Source organism: Rutilus rutilus (genome assembly GCF_951802725.1).
Source record: "Rutilus rutilus genome assembly, chromosome: 17".
Taxonomy (NCBI): Eukaryota; Metazoa; Chordata; class Actinopteri; order Cypriniformes; family Leuciscidae; genus Rutilus; species Rutilus rutilus.
Window position 1 is genome coordinate 32013769 of NC_140230.1, and position 15362 is coordinate 32029130.

Below are 15362 nucleotides of genomic sequence, written 5' to 3' on the forward strand. Positions count from 1 at the left end.
TTATAATCATTTAAGCCATTTAGAACATTTTTGGCATAAGGTGTTCTTTCAAATTGAGTCAAGAACCCTATGGTTCTATAGAACCCATTGAACCTTTTTTGGATGGAACTACAATTTGAGACACTGAACATCACATTTTACTTGTAATGTTTAAAAAAAAATAACTAATTTGCTTTATTCGGCATTGTCATGTGACTCTGGCAATTGGCATTTGACATTGAATTTCAAAGAGAGATGCTGATACAAAATGTGCTTTATGAAGGCTGACATGCGGGCGTGAAAAGCTCGCTGTAGTTTATTTATCTCGCTGTACAAGGAGAAGGTCAGCGCGGACTAACAGTGTGTCCCTCACGCCTGTGTGACCTTCTGACGAAATATTGCATGGTACTGGTGATGTGAGCTGACAGTGGCCAAATTATTGCTTCATAATGAGTTAAAGGGATAGTTCACCCAAAAATGAACATTTTTGAACAAAAGAAGATATTTTAAAGAATGTTGATAACTAGACAGTTGACAGCACTCACTGGCTTCCATAGTATTTTTTTTCCTACTATGGAAGTCAATGGCTACCGTCAACTGTCTGGTTACCGACATTCTTTAAAATATCTTCTTTTGTGTTCAAAAGAAGAAAGAAACTAATACAGGTTTGAAACAACTTGAGGGTAAGTAATGACACAATTTACATTTTTTGGGTAAACTGTCCCTTTAAAATCCTGACAGATGTATAAAAAACATTGATTTGTCCTGAGATGGGATAGTGACTGCAGGCCAAGTCTTACAATGACGGAAAAAAGGTGCAAATAAAATCACGACTGGAGAGTTTGAACAAGAATCATGTTTTGTAAGCTCTGATATCTCTAATGCACTAATGCATGCCTCTTTTTTTAAATATTATTTAATGGGTTTTTTTGGGCGATTAAACCAGCTTCTAATGTGGTTCGTCGTCTGCGATGTTTTGATGAAGTCTATTGCAGTGTGGAAGACTAGTGATTTTGTTGTTTTTACCTAAGAAGACAACAAGTCATAGTCTGCCTCACGGCTCTACGATGAATGTCTTCAATGCACACAGAAAATAACCAGAGTTTATTTATTTACACTGCCCTCTGCTGCCAAACCAAATGACTGACATGAAATGAGGATATTCATTTGGAAATAAATGTACCTAGATTTCAGTGTGTGGTTATTCAGATGTCTGTGAATGTGCATTAGGTTTAATGCAGGATAGCTGAATTATTTTCTTACTTCGAGGCATCTGTTTCCTGCCATCAAATATTGTTCTGTGGTAAAATCAAGAAAAAGAAAATGGCAAACCTGGGCTTCTCTGAAATGTTTTGATAACCTTATTGTATTGTTCTCATTCTTTGTCATGTCTTGGCATTGGATGTGAATGTGAGATTCAACTAGGTAAATGAAAGTGACAAGAAATTTGTAAGAATGCTGTAAATATATATAATATTGTACCGGCATTTAGGCTAAATACTTTAAAACTAATTGTTACTAAATAAAATAAAAATACCATTTCTTTTTCTTTTCTTTTTTTATAAAATGTATGACGTGGTCACTCATCCAAAAACACTTGTCCTCAATGCATAAATCAATATTAAATATAGATGAAAAACCTAAATTATTTTTTAAAAAAGACATACACATTGTTACTATAAGAAAATAAAAATGTTCCTATTATAGTTATAAGGCTGTGTCCTTGCTTTTTTTAAGATATTTATAAACGCATTTAAAATATCAGGAAAATGAAACACAATCTTCATCCTTATGGTTTTTGTCTTTAATCTGCTGCAACACAACACCACATTTTTATTTGAAAACAATTTGAAATATTTTCTCTCACAACCTTGAACATGTCGGGAAAATGTTTGGATTTTTACATGATTTTCCTCATTTTAGGGAAACCCTAAAAACAAAATGGCTACTTCGTTTAATACATGTGAGATGTGCACGGAAAAAAACACACAGTTTGTGAGAAAATGGAAGGAGGAGATACAAAGCATAGTGACTTTTAAATCCCTTTTATTATTTTAAATATACATAAAGAGACCAAAATAGAAGAAAACTACAATGGTGATTCTGTGGGTTTACTGGGGCGGCAGAATGGCTTTGGTCTTCTCAGCCACAAACTTGAGGACGTCTTCAACGTGGGTCTGGACCATGCCGGCCAGCGGGGCGACCTGAGCCTGGACGGAGGCGGCCAGAGGCTTGATGTGGTCTTCAATGTTGCTGGAGAGGGGCTTCAGATGCTCCTGGAGCTTCTCAACCATGGGCTGGAACTGGGCTCTGCTCTGCTCGAGGTAAGCGCTGCAACACAAACCAAAGAGAATTCATTAATAACAAAGTTCAATTGGATCGTAATTCTGTTGATCATTCAAATCCACAGTTGAGATTAAGATGATGGACTTACTTGGCCTTGCTGGCCAGCTCAGGGCCCTCAACGTTCTTCAGATTGTCCACGAGGTCCTGGAAATACTTGGCGATCGTGTCCAGCTCAGCAGAAACGTCTCTCTTGACCAGAGATACTGACTCAGAGCCTGGAACATCAACAGAGATGGTTGATCAGTACACTCTTACATATTGAATGGCATTACTCTCAAGTGCTCAAGCTAAATCAGGTGAAAGACACTATGGCTTTTACTGTACGTTTCAACAGGACACTTTAAGTACTTTACAGAGATAAAATATCCACCACACACATTGTCTATTTAACCACTAAAAATAAAGGTTCGAAAGGGGTTTTTTACTCGCAATGAAGGACCATTTTGGGTTCCTCAAAAAACCTTTCTGTGACTAGTTCTCAAAATAACCATTTTCTCTTAGTGTGAAGAACATTTTAATAATCTAAAGCCTTTCCCACTATTTAGAACCTTTTGTTCAATAGAAAGGTTCCATGGATTTTAAATGTTCTTTATGGAACCATGAAGATGTAGACTAACTGAGGTGCCATATTGCATACACAAAATACAACATATGTTGAGAGCATCACAAGTTATAACATGATTTAAAGTCTCACCAATGGCCAGAGCAGCAACAAGGACGGCGATGAGGGAGAATTTCATGGTTGCAGGTTGGGTGAGGGTCACCTGAACAGACAGAGATAATGATTCATTTCAGTTTCTAGTCAGACTTCTCCTCTTAAATTTCCATTAAGAATCACCAGCAGAGCTCGACATGACCAGTATAATGTAGATGCAATCTTACCTTACGTCCAGGGGTTCTTAGACCAGATGGTGTGTTCTCCAATGAGCCGTGGGTTTTTATAGTCCCAGGACAAGCTCAAAGGGTGACCAGTGCTGATGAGATCATCTACATACACTGAACCTTTAGGCTTTACCTGACACTGAAGTGATCGAATCAAAGTTCAACAGTAATCTCTTTTACTCTTTGTGCTCAAATGATGCATTTTTGTAGTGTTTCAAATCACATAATCACTTTTACATGAGAGTATGTCTATTTATATCACTGTTGGTATGGATTGTCTTTCTTTTTCAGTCTATGCCCCAAACCCATGTACATGAATGTTACCTGGTGTCTTGAGATTTTATCCTAAAACCTTCTGAGCTAGTATTTTCCTCTTATGTTTTGACTTACACGTCAACACAGACCAGCTCAGCTGTTATTCTATCACAAACTGATTGGGTTTATCTAAGACTGTGGAGTGGGGAATATGTCTATGGTCAGGTATTCTTGGTTATCTTGTCCCCCTTTGTCATATAAAGTGACTATTGGAGTCCAACGTTAGAAACAGACGCTGAACTTTACACTTGAAGAACAGATCATTTTGATGTGGGCATTGTTTGAACTAGATTTATAGTAATTTAATTTAATTCATAGTATAGTAATTTAATTTATAGACTTAATACATTACCAGTTTGTTGTCATCAGGATTGTTTAAAATGTATTAAAGTAGGCTATAAATGAGGATTATAAACAATGTAACTGAATTCATGTTTTTATAATTTTAGCTAAATAAAAAGTGACAGTAATAGAGACTCACTAAATAAAGAAGACCCCAAAACGTCATGTTTTTGTTTTTGTTTTGTTTTTTGTGCTGTACAAAGTATGTTAATTATGTATGTACTTTATTTTGATGTTTTAATAAAACGTTTAATTCCCGACCTATTTATTTTATTCTTATTGTTATTTATATTGGGTTGTATAGGCCTGGCTTTACAGACAGAGTTTAGATTAAGCCAGGATTAGGCCTTTGTTAAATTGGGACATTTAAGTAGTGCTAGGACATAAAAAATGTGCCTTAAAAAAAAACATTACTGTTGTGTTGAGATATGTCAGTGCACTTTCAGGTGTATTTAAACACCTCAAGCATTTTAGTCTGGGACTAGGTTTAAGCCTGGTCTGTAAATAAAATTCAGAGGTACGACGTCCTCCAAAACAACAGATGGCGAAGTAGTCGAACAGCATGTGACGCAAAGAAGACGAACAAGACGTGTGTCGCATTGAGTATTCTGCGCATGCTCGCAGTCGCACTCTCGCTCACTCACAAGCAGGCATCATGGCGGACGTGCTGGATCTTCATGAAGCGGGGGGTGAAGACTTTCCTATGGATGAGGATGGTGATGGTACAATGTTTATTTATATTCAGAAAGTCCATACACATTTTTATTTTTTTGTAAATGATAAAAAATTACATGGTTATTAGTGCTGAATGTGTGTAATACCCGTGTTTACGTCCGACGGGCCTAGTCAGATTAGCACGCGTGCTAATAGTTGGCTAATTCAAACGAATCGCGCGCTGTACTGATTCTGCTTAACTTTGTTGCCTTGCTTTGGTTTTTAATTTGTATACGGTTGACTTATTTTCATGTTTATCGCTGAAATATATTATATTGTGTGGTCGTTAAGAATACAAGCTCAGATGTAAAGATTCATCACAGCGTTTGTGATGTTAAAAAGACAGTATGCGTGGCATTCTTCTATTAGTTTATATTATTTCGTTCGTAATGTTTATATAGTTATCTTCAAAAATGTCCACGCCGTTGTTGTTATCTTTGAATACGTTGTAAGAGTCATTATTTTTCCTTTTGTTCACCTTACAGAGAGCATTCACAAGTTAAAAGAGAAAGCCAAGAAGAGGAAGGGTCGTGGGTTTGGATCAGGTAAGTCACCTCATCTCTAACCCTGTGTGTTTGCGTCTTAATGAATCGTGCTAATGATGTTTGGTGCTTTGTTTCACAGAGGAAGGAGCGAGATCCCGAGTCAGAGAGGACTATGACACGGTAGAACAGGATGGAGATGAGCCTGGCCCACAGAGATGTAAGTGGAACTCACAGAACTGTAAATTACATGCAAGTGTATTTTGCAAATCACAGATAATCAGAGTATATTTGATGTTAATGTTGCATATCTGACATCTCTATACCTGTAAATTCTAATTTCAACATATTGAACTGTATAAAAAATGCATTAGAATTTCTATCACAAGGTCGCATATGTTAAGGAAAAGCTGGTTTAACCGCAGTTGACAAAATGTTTGGTCTTGGTTCGATTCTTAGTTGCATCTGGAAGAAAGAACTTTTATCACTTGTAGATTTTGAGCCATTTTTAACGTGTTTTTGATGTCACTTTAGCTGTTGAAGGATGGATTCTGTTTGTGACTGGTGTACATGAGGAGGCGACGGAAGAGGATGTCCACGACAAGTTTGCAGAGTTTGGAGAAATCAAGAACTTGCATTTAAATTTGGACAGAAGAACTGGTTACCTTAAGGTTAGTTTGGCTTTTTTTTTATTTGTGGTTCAGAAAAATATATGCAAATATGTGTAAAGTTTACTGAAATCTTTTATTTTTTTCACTTAATTTGTAATTTTATGAATGACTGCTTGAGTGTGTTTGTATGTGTATATATGTGAATGAGACTAAGTGAGATCTAAATAGATATATAAAAATATTTATTAAATATAAAGTTGACAGGTACAGGCTTTTGTGGTAAAGTCAGGTTTGGTTTTATTGGCTTTAAGGCTTTTCTCTCTGTATTTGCTCTGAAATAGTTTTTCTTTTTTACCTCAATTAGAGGAATTGTTGAACAAGAGGGATTCACCTAAGTGTTTTTGATTTCGTCCACCAGATGGCAGTGTTTTAAACAGAAAACAGAATCGGATTATTTTTGTCTCAAATTGATGACCATATTTTGACAGTGTTTAATATGATCTTGCTGCTTTCTTGTGCTTAAAGGAATAGTTCACCCGAAAATGAAAATTCTGTCGTTATTACTCAACCTCATTCTTTCCAAACCCGTAAGTCTTTTGTTCATCTTCGGAACACAAATGAAGATCTTTTTAAAGAAATCTGAGAGCTTTCTCTCCCTCCATTGACAGCTACGCAGCTACCACTTCATAAAGTTCATAAAGAGATCGTAAGACTAATCCATATGAATTGGGTGGTTTATTCCAAAATTTCTGAAGAGAAAATCGGTGGCCTTACATGTCGTTCAGACGTCCTCTTGGGCGGTCCTTGGCCAATGAAAGCTGCGATGGAGTCTAGACCTTCTGCCATTGTCTGAAGGTCTGGCTACTACTGTACATGTGACTAGCGATGTGCATCTTCAATAGTGTGTCTGCTCAAGGACTTGATAAACAAAAGTGAATTCCATTTGCACAGTTTTAACTTTTTTTTATTTTTATGTGCACATGTGAAACGGAGTTCTTTGGTCAATGCATCAGCTATCTGTCATCTAATATGGTGTATTATTATGGTGTAAAAAATGAGTGTCCTGTTACTTTCAGTTGTGCTCTGTGTAGCTGTTTTTGATCACAAGATGCTCAATATGCAGTTTTATTTTGTGATTATTTATTTTTTTGGACCCTGTTACATTTAATTTGTTTTCATTAATTTGAATAAATGTATATCTGTCGGCAATTGAGAAACTCATTGGTGGATCCAGAATTTTATTTTATTTTTTTGCTTGAAGATTTTTCTCAGGTCAAGCTGACACATGTTAATGCACAAAATGTTTAGTTTGGTCTGTTTCAAGACAAAGAATGTGAAAGACACTTGTGGAACCAGGCAACCAATAAAGAATCATCCCTTTGAGGGCTTCATGTTGTTTAAAAAATTATCTTGGCAAATAACGAGGCTTGTTTTCTTTATAGGGCTATGCATTAGTGGAGTACGAGACTTACAAAGAAGCCCAGGCTGCGATGGAAGGGCTGAATGGACAAGATCTTATGGGGCAACCAATCAGCGTTGACTGGGGCTTTGTAAGGGGACCCCCTAAGAGCAAGAGGAGGTGAGTTGGTATCTGACGCTGTTAAACTGGATTTATATACTCTGACCGTTTCACTCGCTCATACAATCTTAATTTGTAGTGGAGTTTGTCTTCTATAGCATTTAATGATACAGGTTGACATATAACATGACTAATGGACCAATGTGTTTTCCTCTAGGGGCGGAAGGCGGCGCAGCAGGAGCCCTGACAGACGGAGACGTTGATTTTTCCCATATTAAACTCCATTGCCTGTTTACCAGCCATTGATGGCATTATACTTTTCCAGAAAGATTGGAGTGTTTGTATTTCTTTAAATAAGGATTTGTGTGGTTTCTGTCTTAATTGTTAGTTATTCAGCAACTGTCTGTAGGTCTTTTGTTGAAGAATGACAGATGTTACTGAAGCATACATGTTAAAGCTGTTGGTATTTCCATAGCTTTTTTTTTCTTTTTTTTTTTGTAAAAAGTGGCTGTACACTTTAAAATGTATGTAGATTGACATGTCATTTCCTCATTGAAACGTGTTATGAGTAGTGATTTGTATACTTCCAATAAATTAATTTGGATTAAAATCTTTGTTTCCTGCTTTGTTTGAGACCATTTGGGTTTTTATAATTACAGTTTTTACTTAGAATTTACAATTTTACACAAATAAATGCGTTACTAAAATAGTATAAATTAAAAAATCTAACTGGCATTACACTGCCAAATTTTCTGTGTAAATTTATGTCCTTGAGTTGCTTTTGAGGTTTTTTTTTTTTAAACCCTACCAATGTGTTCAAATTTGGTAATGTCTTTAATGTGGGTCAAATTACAATTCATTAAAAATATTGTTATTCATTTGTTTCCTCACTGTACTTTGACCTTTTTTTTTTATTAAATAGACCAAAATAATACTTTTTAAATAAATTTTTATTTGTGTTGTTAGTCACACAAATTATAAAAACGTTAGATACATTTTTACCTAGTTTTGAATAACCAATTTTTTTAAATAAAGGCAATTATGTCATCATAATTCACATTTAACCAGCAGAGCGATGTCATATCTCTGTTAGGAAATGTTTTTAACCACTTGCAGGTTTCCACAGAAATGATAGGCGTTAATTTATGATTTCTGATGTCATGCTGGATGAACATGTGAAATTGACCAGACAACATGATGACATTTTTCCAGCATCAGCAAATTACGTCATGACGTTGGTCCGACTTTGTCACAGGTCCAATTTACTTTAATAGGCTCCTCGAACCGATGCCCGTCATGTACTATGTGGTTGACCAACCAGCGTGGAATACTGAGCTCCCACTCTCTTTTCACATTTGCCCTTTTCTGCCCACAGGCGGAGCTTAATAGGAAATTCCAATCTCTATTGGCTCACGTCTGTGTCCGTCAAATTCAACTCTCTCTCTGATTGGCCCAAGCGGTCAGTTGAGTTTCCTTAGATGGGCGGATTTGTAGCGCCTTGGTTGACATTGTTGTTGTTGTGGGAGTAAGAATGTACTTAGTCGTCAAGTCTTTTTAAGACAACAAGCAAGAGGTATTTTTGACATTTACACAAAGCTGAACAACACATTATCACCTGAGGAACGGATTTTCTGCGATCGAAAAGCCCAGACTGGGAGGAAATGAGAGAGAAATTCCGCGAGGCCGCTCATGGTAAGCGCGCAACTGCATTAGCTTTAGCTCCGCGAGCCTGAAAAACCCTCACGAGCGTTTTGTAACGGAACCGGGTCATTTTTCCTCCGCGTTTGAGTGTTGTTGTTGAAAGGAAAGTGTCCGTTATTTCCGCCATATCCGTAGTTTGACATCAAAATAGATGTTTTCTGTGGAAAAACTGTGTGAAAGTATAGTGTTAATAAGGGAAAGTTGGCCGTTAGGTCATGTTTTAGGCTGGACACTCTGAGGGGACGGTGAGCGGACGGGTGACCCTTCTTTAACTGCTGGAACTAGATTAACTAACAGTCACAGACTCTAAAAGTTCAGTACAAGTCTTATTGAGTGCTTTTAATTGTGTATAACAAGACTTGTTCTTCAGTGTCTGGGCTAACGCAATTTTGTGCCTCAGCAACTTTGAGAGACACTCACTGTCCGCTAGCCGAGCAGCTAACTAACGTTAACTGGTCAAGCAATGACAGTCTGAAAGGAGGACAAATTGTGTAGTTTTAAAGGTTTATATTAGTAAGAACTGAAAATGTGTTATAGATTAGTGAATTATCTAGCAGCCAATGACTGTGGCCACTCCTTTCATCCCAGTGACCCTTCATGCATCACTGGTATTTGGTTGTCATGTAAGTTAGGCTATGACTGACCTGTGCATAATATTTGATTGGCATTTGTTTTATAGACTGTAGCTTATTATATAGTAAAATGTGTGTCCAATTCTGGTTCGTAGTGCATATTATATACAGGGTGTTATATGCTGACCTGATCTGTATCCTCACTTGTTATCGTCAAGATTATATTAAGATGAAGATCATAAACGTGAAAATATTTATATTTAATCTAACTCCAGTCATCTAGAACATCATGTTTATTCGACATGAAACTTATTGCCCGCACATGGGCACTGCCATGTCATGACATGTCAAGCAATTGACTGATACAAAAAACATCACGTCATGCAATTGACTAATAAAATATTCAAATTATAAGCAGTCTTTGCTGGAGTGTTTAAACCAACAGTGATGTAGGTCCGATTGGGAATAAATGGCAGTACATCAGTTGCCACAATCACAATCAAAGGACATCCAAAACATCATGTATCCAAGCCAATAGGTGTCAATTTAAAGTACAAAAACTGCTACTGTTTTGAGAAATGAGAGTTAGCTGAACTTTCATGTGATTGCAGTTTAATGTTTTTCAGTGGCCCAAATGTGTATGTGAAATTGTATGGAATTTGAGTTAATAATCTACTTTTTCCACAACTGTCCTACTTATTCCATCTTTCCTTCTGGTGGAATTTGACCGACATCCTCCGAGTGTGGCGCAGTCATTACCGAACCCCGCTTAAAATGAAAGCTGTGGGCACTTGCTGCCATGGTTCGAATCCCTACAATGTGTGTGTACGGTTACACTCCGCTCTGAATTATTCAGCTCTGTATTTACAAGCTCTTTTGTCAGCTTGTTGTTTAGTGAAGGCAGCCACCCCTAGACATGAAAGTAGGACGTGCAAACAAAGTCTTGGGTTTTAAGACTGTTCAGGGTTGTTTTTTGTTCTTTTGTGTGTGGGCCTTGAAAATAATCGTAGCTAAGCCTCGTAGTTTAGTTCAGCCTCATTATGATTTGATATTTTTTTGTAATTTTTTTTTTTTAAGATGATTTTTAAGCATTTTTTTTTTTTTTTATGTCTTTCTTTTGACTAGTACATTTCAGTAGTCCATGTGATATTACAAATACACTTTTAAAGTAGAAATATTCTATGCAGTGTCTAGATTAATATGTCAAGAAAGCTGCATGCACAACAATAATTATAATACAATTTAAAAAATGCTGTTTCGTGTAATTTTTTGATTGAGTTTCGCAGACAGGTTAAACTGAATGGCTGTTTTAAATTGTCCTGGACGTTTTGTTTTATGTCTAAATCGGGATGTTTTTACACTTTAACTGTCCTGTCCTGTCGTTCTGCTAACCTGTAGTTGTCTGTTAGACACGTTTAGGCTCTTATTTTAATTAAGAGTGAACCGTGTTCAGACTAATATCATGATTGTGTGTTGCTCCTCCTCAGTTTTACATCCCATCGTTCTATCATTGTTTTACCGGGCTTACAGTTTACACAGTACCTCAAAGGCCTCCTTAAATACCAGGAAAAGTGTGTTGTTTTATGTGTAGTTTGCAGTAAACCGGTTGAAAGTTACATGATCTTAGAGCTTTTTCCTCTGAGTCATAATCTATTTACAGCACACCTGAAATTGAAGAACAAGAGTGTGCTTTTGGAGTTCTGCGCTCCATTATTTCGAAGTCTTCTACATGGTTGTGCCTCTGACGTTATTATTGTTTTTTGGGAACTGTAATTGTTTTAACAGTTTAGAGAGTGCGTTAATGCTGAAAACATGCTTTAAGTTGTGCGGATTAGCATGTTTAAGTGGTCAGCATATTTCATCAATCGAGTCAGGAATTGTTCAGTAATCATTATTTGGGTTGGGCCAGTTTGCAGCAGACAAGTGTGCATGTTTGTTATAAGAATGATTTATTGCCACTGTTAAAAAGTAATAGGGATACCTGATTATGGACGCATGCAACTTCAGACACCTGGTAACCGATGCTTATATTCTGTGCTTTACGTCACACTGCAGTTCGTTTTTTCACGTATTTATTTTTGAGAGCTAATTGTGAGCTAGGTGTCAGGTAAGAACCTGCAGGTGCTACTAGTTAATTATGAAAATTTAAGTGGTGTCCCCTCACCAGTGGGTTTGAGAACAGCAGGTGAATGAGAGCAGGTGGGCCAGAGAACTTACATATCACTTACAGTGTTATCAACTGAGCCAAAATGCTCCCACAACAATCATCTGCCCCAACAAACAGACGCCATATTAAATTGATATGAGACCCTCATCTTTAGACTTTTAACTGCTACAGAGAAAATATGTTTTTGCTTGATATTGACCTGACATGAGCCATCATTGTGTCTTTGAGCAAAGCACTTGGTTGATCCAGGGGTATTGAAAGTGTTTGCTGAGTGACTGCTAACATTGTCTAGTCAGAGAGCCTCGTCTCTAACTCGTTTCTTGAGGTTTTAAAATGCAGGTCCTTTTTTCTACAGCACTGAGTTTCTAGGAACTAGCCGTTCTCTTGGTTTCTGATGACAGCCAGTGCCCACAGTTTGATTCATTCTTCTGGAGAGTCCCGCTTGCAGCATACCTCGCCGCCCCAGACCTATGCGTCAACTTCATATGAGGACTAGTCACATTCTTTAAGAAACCACTATTCTTCAGAGCGCCACAGATTATGCTGTGAAACAAAAAGCACAACCGCTAGTCCAAACAGTGGCCAGAGAGTCAAATAAACAATGTTAACCGTCAGTTTACTGTCAGTGGGCTGTCACTGGGCCCAGCAGTGTCTGGTGTGAAAGTGTGTTGATCACATGGCTCATGCGCTGAACATCAGTCTTGATCCAGAGCGGCCGTAATCCTATCCCAGAGAAGCTGAAGAGGAGTCTTTCGCATGGGATGACATCACAGGGATTGAAGCAAAGATGCCTGGCTGTCGAGCTTGCAGCACGTGGGTATTCACATGAGCAATAGCTGCCTTAGGCTGTGGGTAATTCGCGTTGAGCTGCTGCTGTGTGCACTTTAGGTGCCTGTAGTTTGTTGTATGGTCCAAATGTCCTTCTTGAATATATATATTTGTTTGCTATTAGAAGAAATATTACTCTTGCTGGTTACCCTAGTGAAAAGCCGTCCCTTGAATTGGTTTGTTTGAAGTGTTTTATTTGAACAGCAAAGCAGTTAAGCTTGACTTGCTTAAACGTTTTGTGCAGATAAGTTTCTTTGAGTTTACTCATGGTCATGGTATACTTCTTTTGCTTGATGAAAGGAAGCAGCAAGCACTAGATCAAATCTCATTAAATACGCCTTTTAAAAGCAATGTGTAAATCAAAACGCAAACCACACCCTGCCACCTTAATGTAGATTATATAACTGTGTCGGATCAAATACAACAACAGTCGCTTGAATTCATCATTTAAGCAACAATAGCATCCTTTGTAGGAGCCGCAGCTAGACTCCCTTGGCACAGTGAGCATTAGGGTGGTCCTTATCAAGTCCAATTTTTTTTGTGTGCAAAATGCTAGTGTCTTAACCTCTTAAACTGTTCCTTTTAACTTCAAAATTGGAAATATGCAAAAATGTTGACCAAAAAAATGATATTTAGAGGTAGCTCAATCATGTGGAAGATTGCCTATGTTAAACTGTGCGGCGTTATTGTGATATGCAAGTAATATTAAAAGTTGCTGCAAATGAACTACATTTTATTGAAATCAGAGCAACACTGACATGACAACAATCTCAAAAAAAGCACAACGTTTTCAACAATCCCTCATTTCTGATGCTCAGCAGCCAGTGTTGACTTTCTGCAGTCTGGATAGATCCGTCGTTGATCTTCCACCACATGAAGGAGAAACTGCAATTGTTCTTCAGAGTGTGTGAGATAGCCATTGTATTCTTGAATCAGAGCCACTCCTCTCTCGGCGTGATCATCGACTACTTTCATTGCATGTATAATTGCCTGTGCCTCCTGATAATCTGCTTGATTCGGCCAACGTTCCGGGTCAATTTCAAGGAACGTAATGTAGCCTAATTTTTTTAAACCCAAATAATAACCAAGCTGATCATCAATAGAAATATGTATTGATTCCATCAGGAAAGGTAAATCTGCTAAACCAGGTCATGGATGGATTAATTTGGATTTAGTTTCTACAATAAGTAAACTGAGATATGCATCTAAAATACATATTTAGGAATATATGGAGCATATGGAATATGTGGAGATTTTTTTGGGAATTTTACTAGCCAGGTACAATACCAATTCAAATGATCGTTTTTTTTAACGAAAATCATCAAAATCTCAGAAAGTTTAAAGCTATTGAGCTACCAGTAATTATTATGTTACTGCCATAAAAATTGGCATGCTGTATTTTCTTATATAAAGGAACAATTTGAAGGGTTAAGAGCATGACAATTGGAGACTTTAAAAATAAGGACCACCCTAGTGAGCATTGCACATTTTTCAAATGACAGAAGCTGTCTGATGTGATTGTGCACTTTAAACTCCCTGCTCAGATGGCTAGTTAGGAAGGTGTGTTTGTGAAATTTACAAACATAATTGTGACAGTCAGATGTGGATTGAATAGGGGAAAAACCCAAATCATGTTCACAGAACAATATGACTCCTTGTCCAAACATTGTTTAGTTTAGGTTGGCAAACTCGCCCAGCGCTGTTAAAACTGTGGCGGATTGTTTGCCAGGGTCAATGAAAACATAACTGTCGCTATCTTTTATTATTATCGTATTATCTTTTTTCTGCAGACAGCAGTAGTCTTAGCCATGAAGCAGAATTGCCATTGTGCTACCAAGATGGCTGGCCCAGATGGACATTTCTTTTTATTTTATTTTTGCATTTCCTTCACTGATTTTTGGGTGAAAATCTGTAGAGTTCAACTAAATGGATTTAAATGTAATAAAAAGTGTTAAATGGGCTACTACACTCTTATAGGTGAAATAATCTGTTGAAAGCAGATGTTGTGTGGGCTTGCTGATAGGCTTATCTCTTAGTATTTGTATTGTAGGATATAAGTAGACTTTAGCAAACTCTGAATATTCCCATACAAACTCTCTTTAAGCTTGTTAAAGGGCACTGGCCTCTGTAGATGTTCTAGCTCAGTCTCTGGTTACTAGCTAGTGTTTTTTAAGCAAGTGGTTACACAATCAATTTATCTTCATTTTAAACATATATATTTTAGTTGAACTTAGTCAATAGCTGGTTTCCATCCAAACGTGAAGCACATTTTTTTTTTTTTTTTCAAGTTCTCAAAAAAAGGGGAAAAAAATGCGAATTAGGTGCGTTGTTCGAGTGGATGACTGTGGTATTGGTAACCTATTAACCAACATTAAATAAAACAAGGCACACAAAATGGAGACAGGACTGCAATTAGTTACTATTGGGCAAGATATAAACTTACTATTAGTGCAGCATGCAATCACAGATTTTTTTTGATGAAGGTACTAGCAGCGAGTGCATTACGACCGCGTTGAGCCCCATACATATGGGGAAAACAACATCACTAAGATTTTTGGGAGGTCGTGGTGACTAGACATTTTTCTCACCTGTGGCTACAACATTTCAGAATGTCAGAGAGGCCACATTTGAAATGTTATGCAACATTATTGACACCATCAGTGGAAACATCCGTTTAGTCACGTGGGTTTAATGTTCGCTATGTCAGGATTTATAAGGCAAATGCGTTTCCATCTCCCATTATTCGCATTAACATTAATTTTTCCCACAAGTCAAAAACCACCTCAAGCGACCGTAAAATAGTTTTTTTTCCAAAATTTGCCGTTTCCATCACTCGTTTCTGATGCGATACTTCAAAATGTGTATTAAAACAGAGTGATGGAAACAGCTAATGTAGTTATATCA

The 15362-nt window shown here is 37.2% G+C and overlaps 3 protein-coding genes across 5 annotated transcripts in view; 2 read left to right on the forward strand and 1 right to left on the reverse strand.

Annotated features, from left to right (window-relative positions):
* Positions 1–1778: 1778 nt before the first annotated feature.
* On the reverse strand, positions 1779–3276 carry LOC311306815 (uncharacterized protein). The gene is made up of 4 exons (XM_084435395.1): positions 3208–3276; positions 3020–3089; positions 2414–2540; positions 1779–2310 (listed from the first exon to the last, which is right to left on the reverse strand). The coding sequence occupies exons 2-4, from the start codon at positions 3063–3065 to the stop codon at positions 2091–2093; spliced, it is 393 nt and encodes a 130-aa protein (XP_084291521.1). The 5' UTR covers positions 3066–3089; positions 3208–3276; the 3' UTR covers positions 1779–2090.
* Positions 3277–4380: 1104 nt separating this feature from the next.
* rbm8a (RNA binding motif protein 8A) lies at positions 4381–7800 on the forward strand. 2 transcript variants are annotated; one of them, XM_084385658.1, is made up of 6 exons: positions 4381–4586; positions 5064–5123; positions 5203–5280; positions 5595–5731; positions 7114–7250; positions 7408–7800. In XM_084385658.1, the coding sequence occupies exons 1-6, from the start codon at positions 4520–4522 to the stop codon at positions 7451–7453; spliced, it is 525 nt and encodes a 174-aa protein (XP_084241784.1). In that variant the 5' UTR covers positions 4381–4519; the 3' UTR covers positions 7454–7800. The 2 variants fall into 2 exon arrangements, with proteins under 2 accessions (XP_084241784.1, XP_084241785.1); XM_084385659.1 differs by having other exon boundaries at positions 4483–4580.
* An 866-nt stretch (positions 7801–8666) lies between these two features.
* otud7b (OTU deubiquitinase 7B) overlaps positions 8667–15362 on the forward strand; it is a 35376-nt gene continuing 28680 nt past the window's right edge. For both annotated transcript variants that reach the window (XM_084385660.1, XM_084385661.1), the window contains exon 1: positions 8667–8882. The gene's annotated coding sequence lies outside the window, so the exon portion shown is untranslated. The remainder of the gene's footprint in view (positions 8883–15362) is intronic.

Excerpts from the sequence above, each read along its gene's own strand:
- LOC311306815 (XM_084435395.1), bottom strand. The coding sequence starts at position 3,065 with ATGAAATTCTCCCTCATCGCCGTCCTTGTTGCTGCTCTGGCCATTG. Across the intron at positions 2,541-3,019 it reads TGTTGCTGCTCTGGCCATTG|GCTCTGAGTCAGTATCTCTG; the intron begins GTGAGACTTTAA and ends TTGATGTTCCAG. Across the intron at positions 2,311-2,413 it reads GAGCTGGCCAGCAAGGCCAA|CGCTTACCTCGAGCAGAGCA; the intron begins GTAAGTCCATCA and ends TTTGTGTTGCAG.
- rbm8a (XM_084385658.1), top strand. The coding sequence starts at position 4,520 with ATGGCGGACGTGCTGGATCTTCATGAAGCGGGGGGTGAAGACTTTCCT. Across the intron at positions 5,281-5,594 it reads TGAGCCTGGCCCACAGAGAT|CTGTTGAAGGATGGATTCTG; the intron begins GTAAGTGGAACT and ends ATGTCACTTTAG. Across the intron at positions 5,732-7,113 it reads GAAGAACTGGTTACCTTAAG|GGCTATGCATTAGTGGAGTA; the intron begins GTTAGTTTGGCT and ends TTTTCTTTATAG.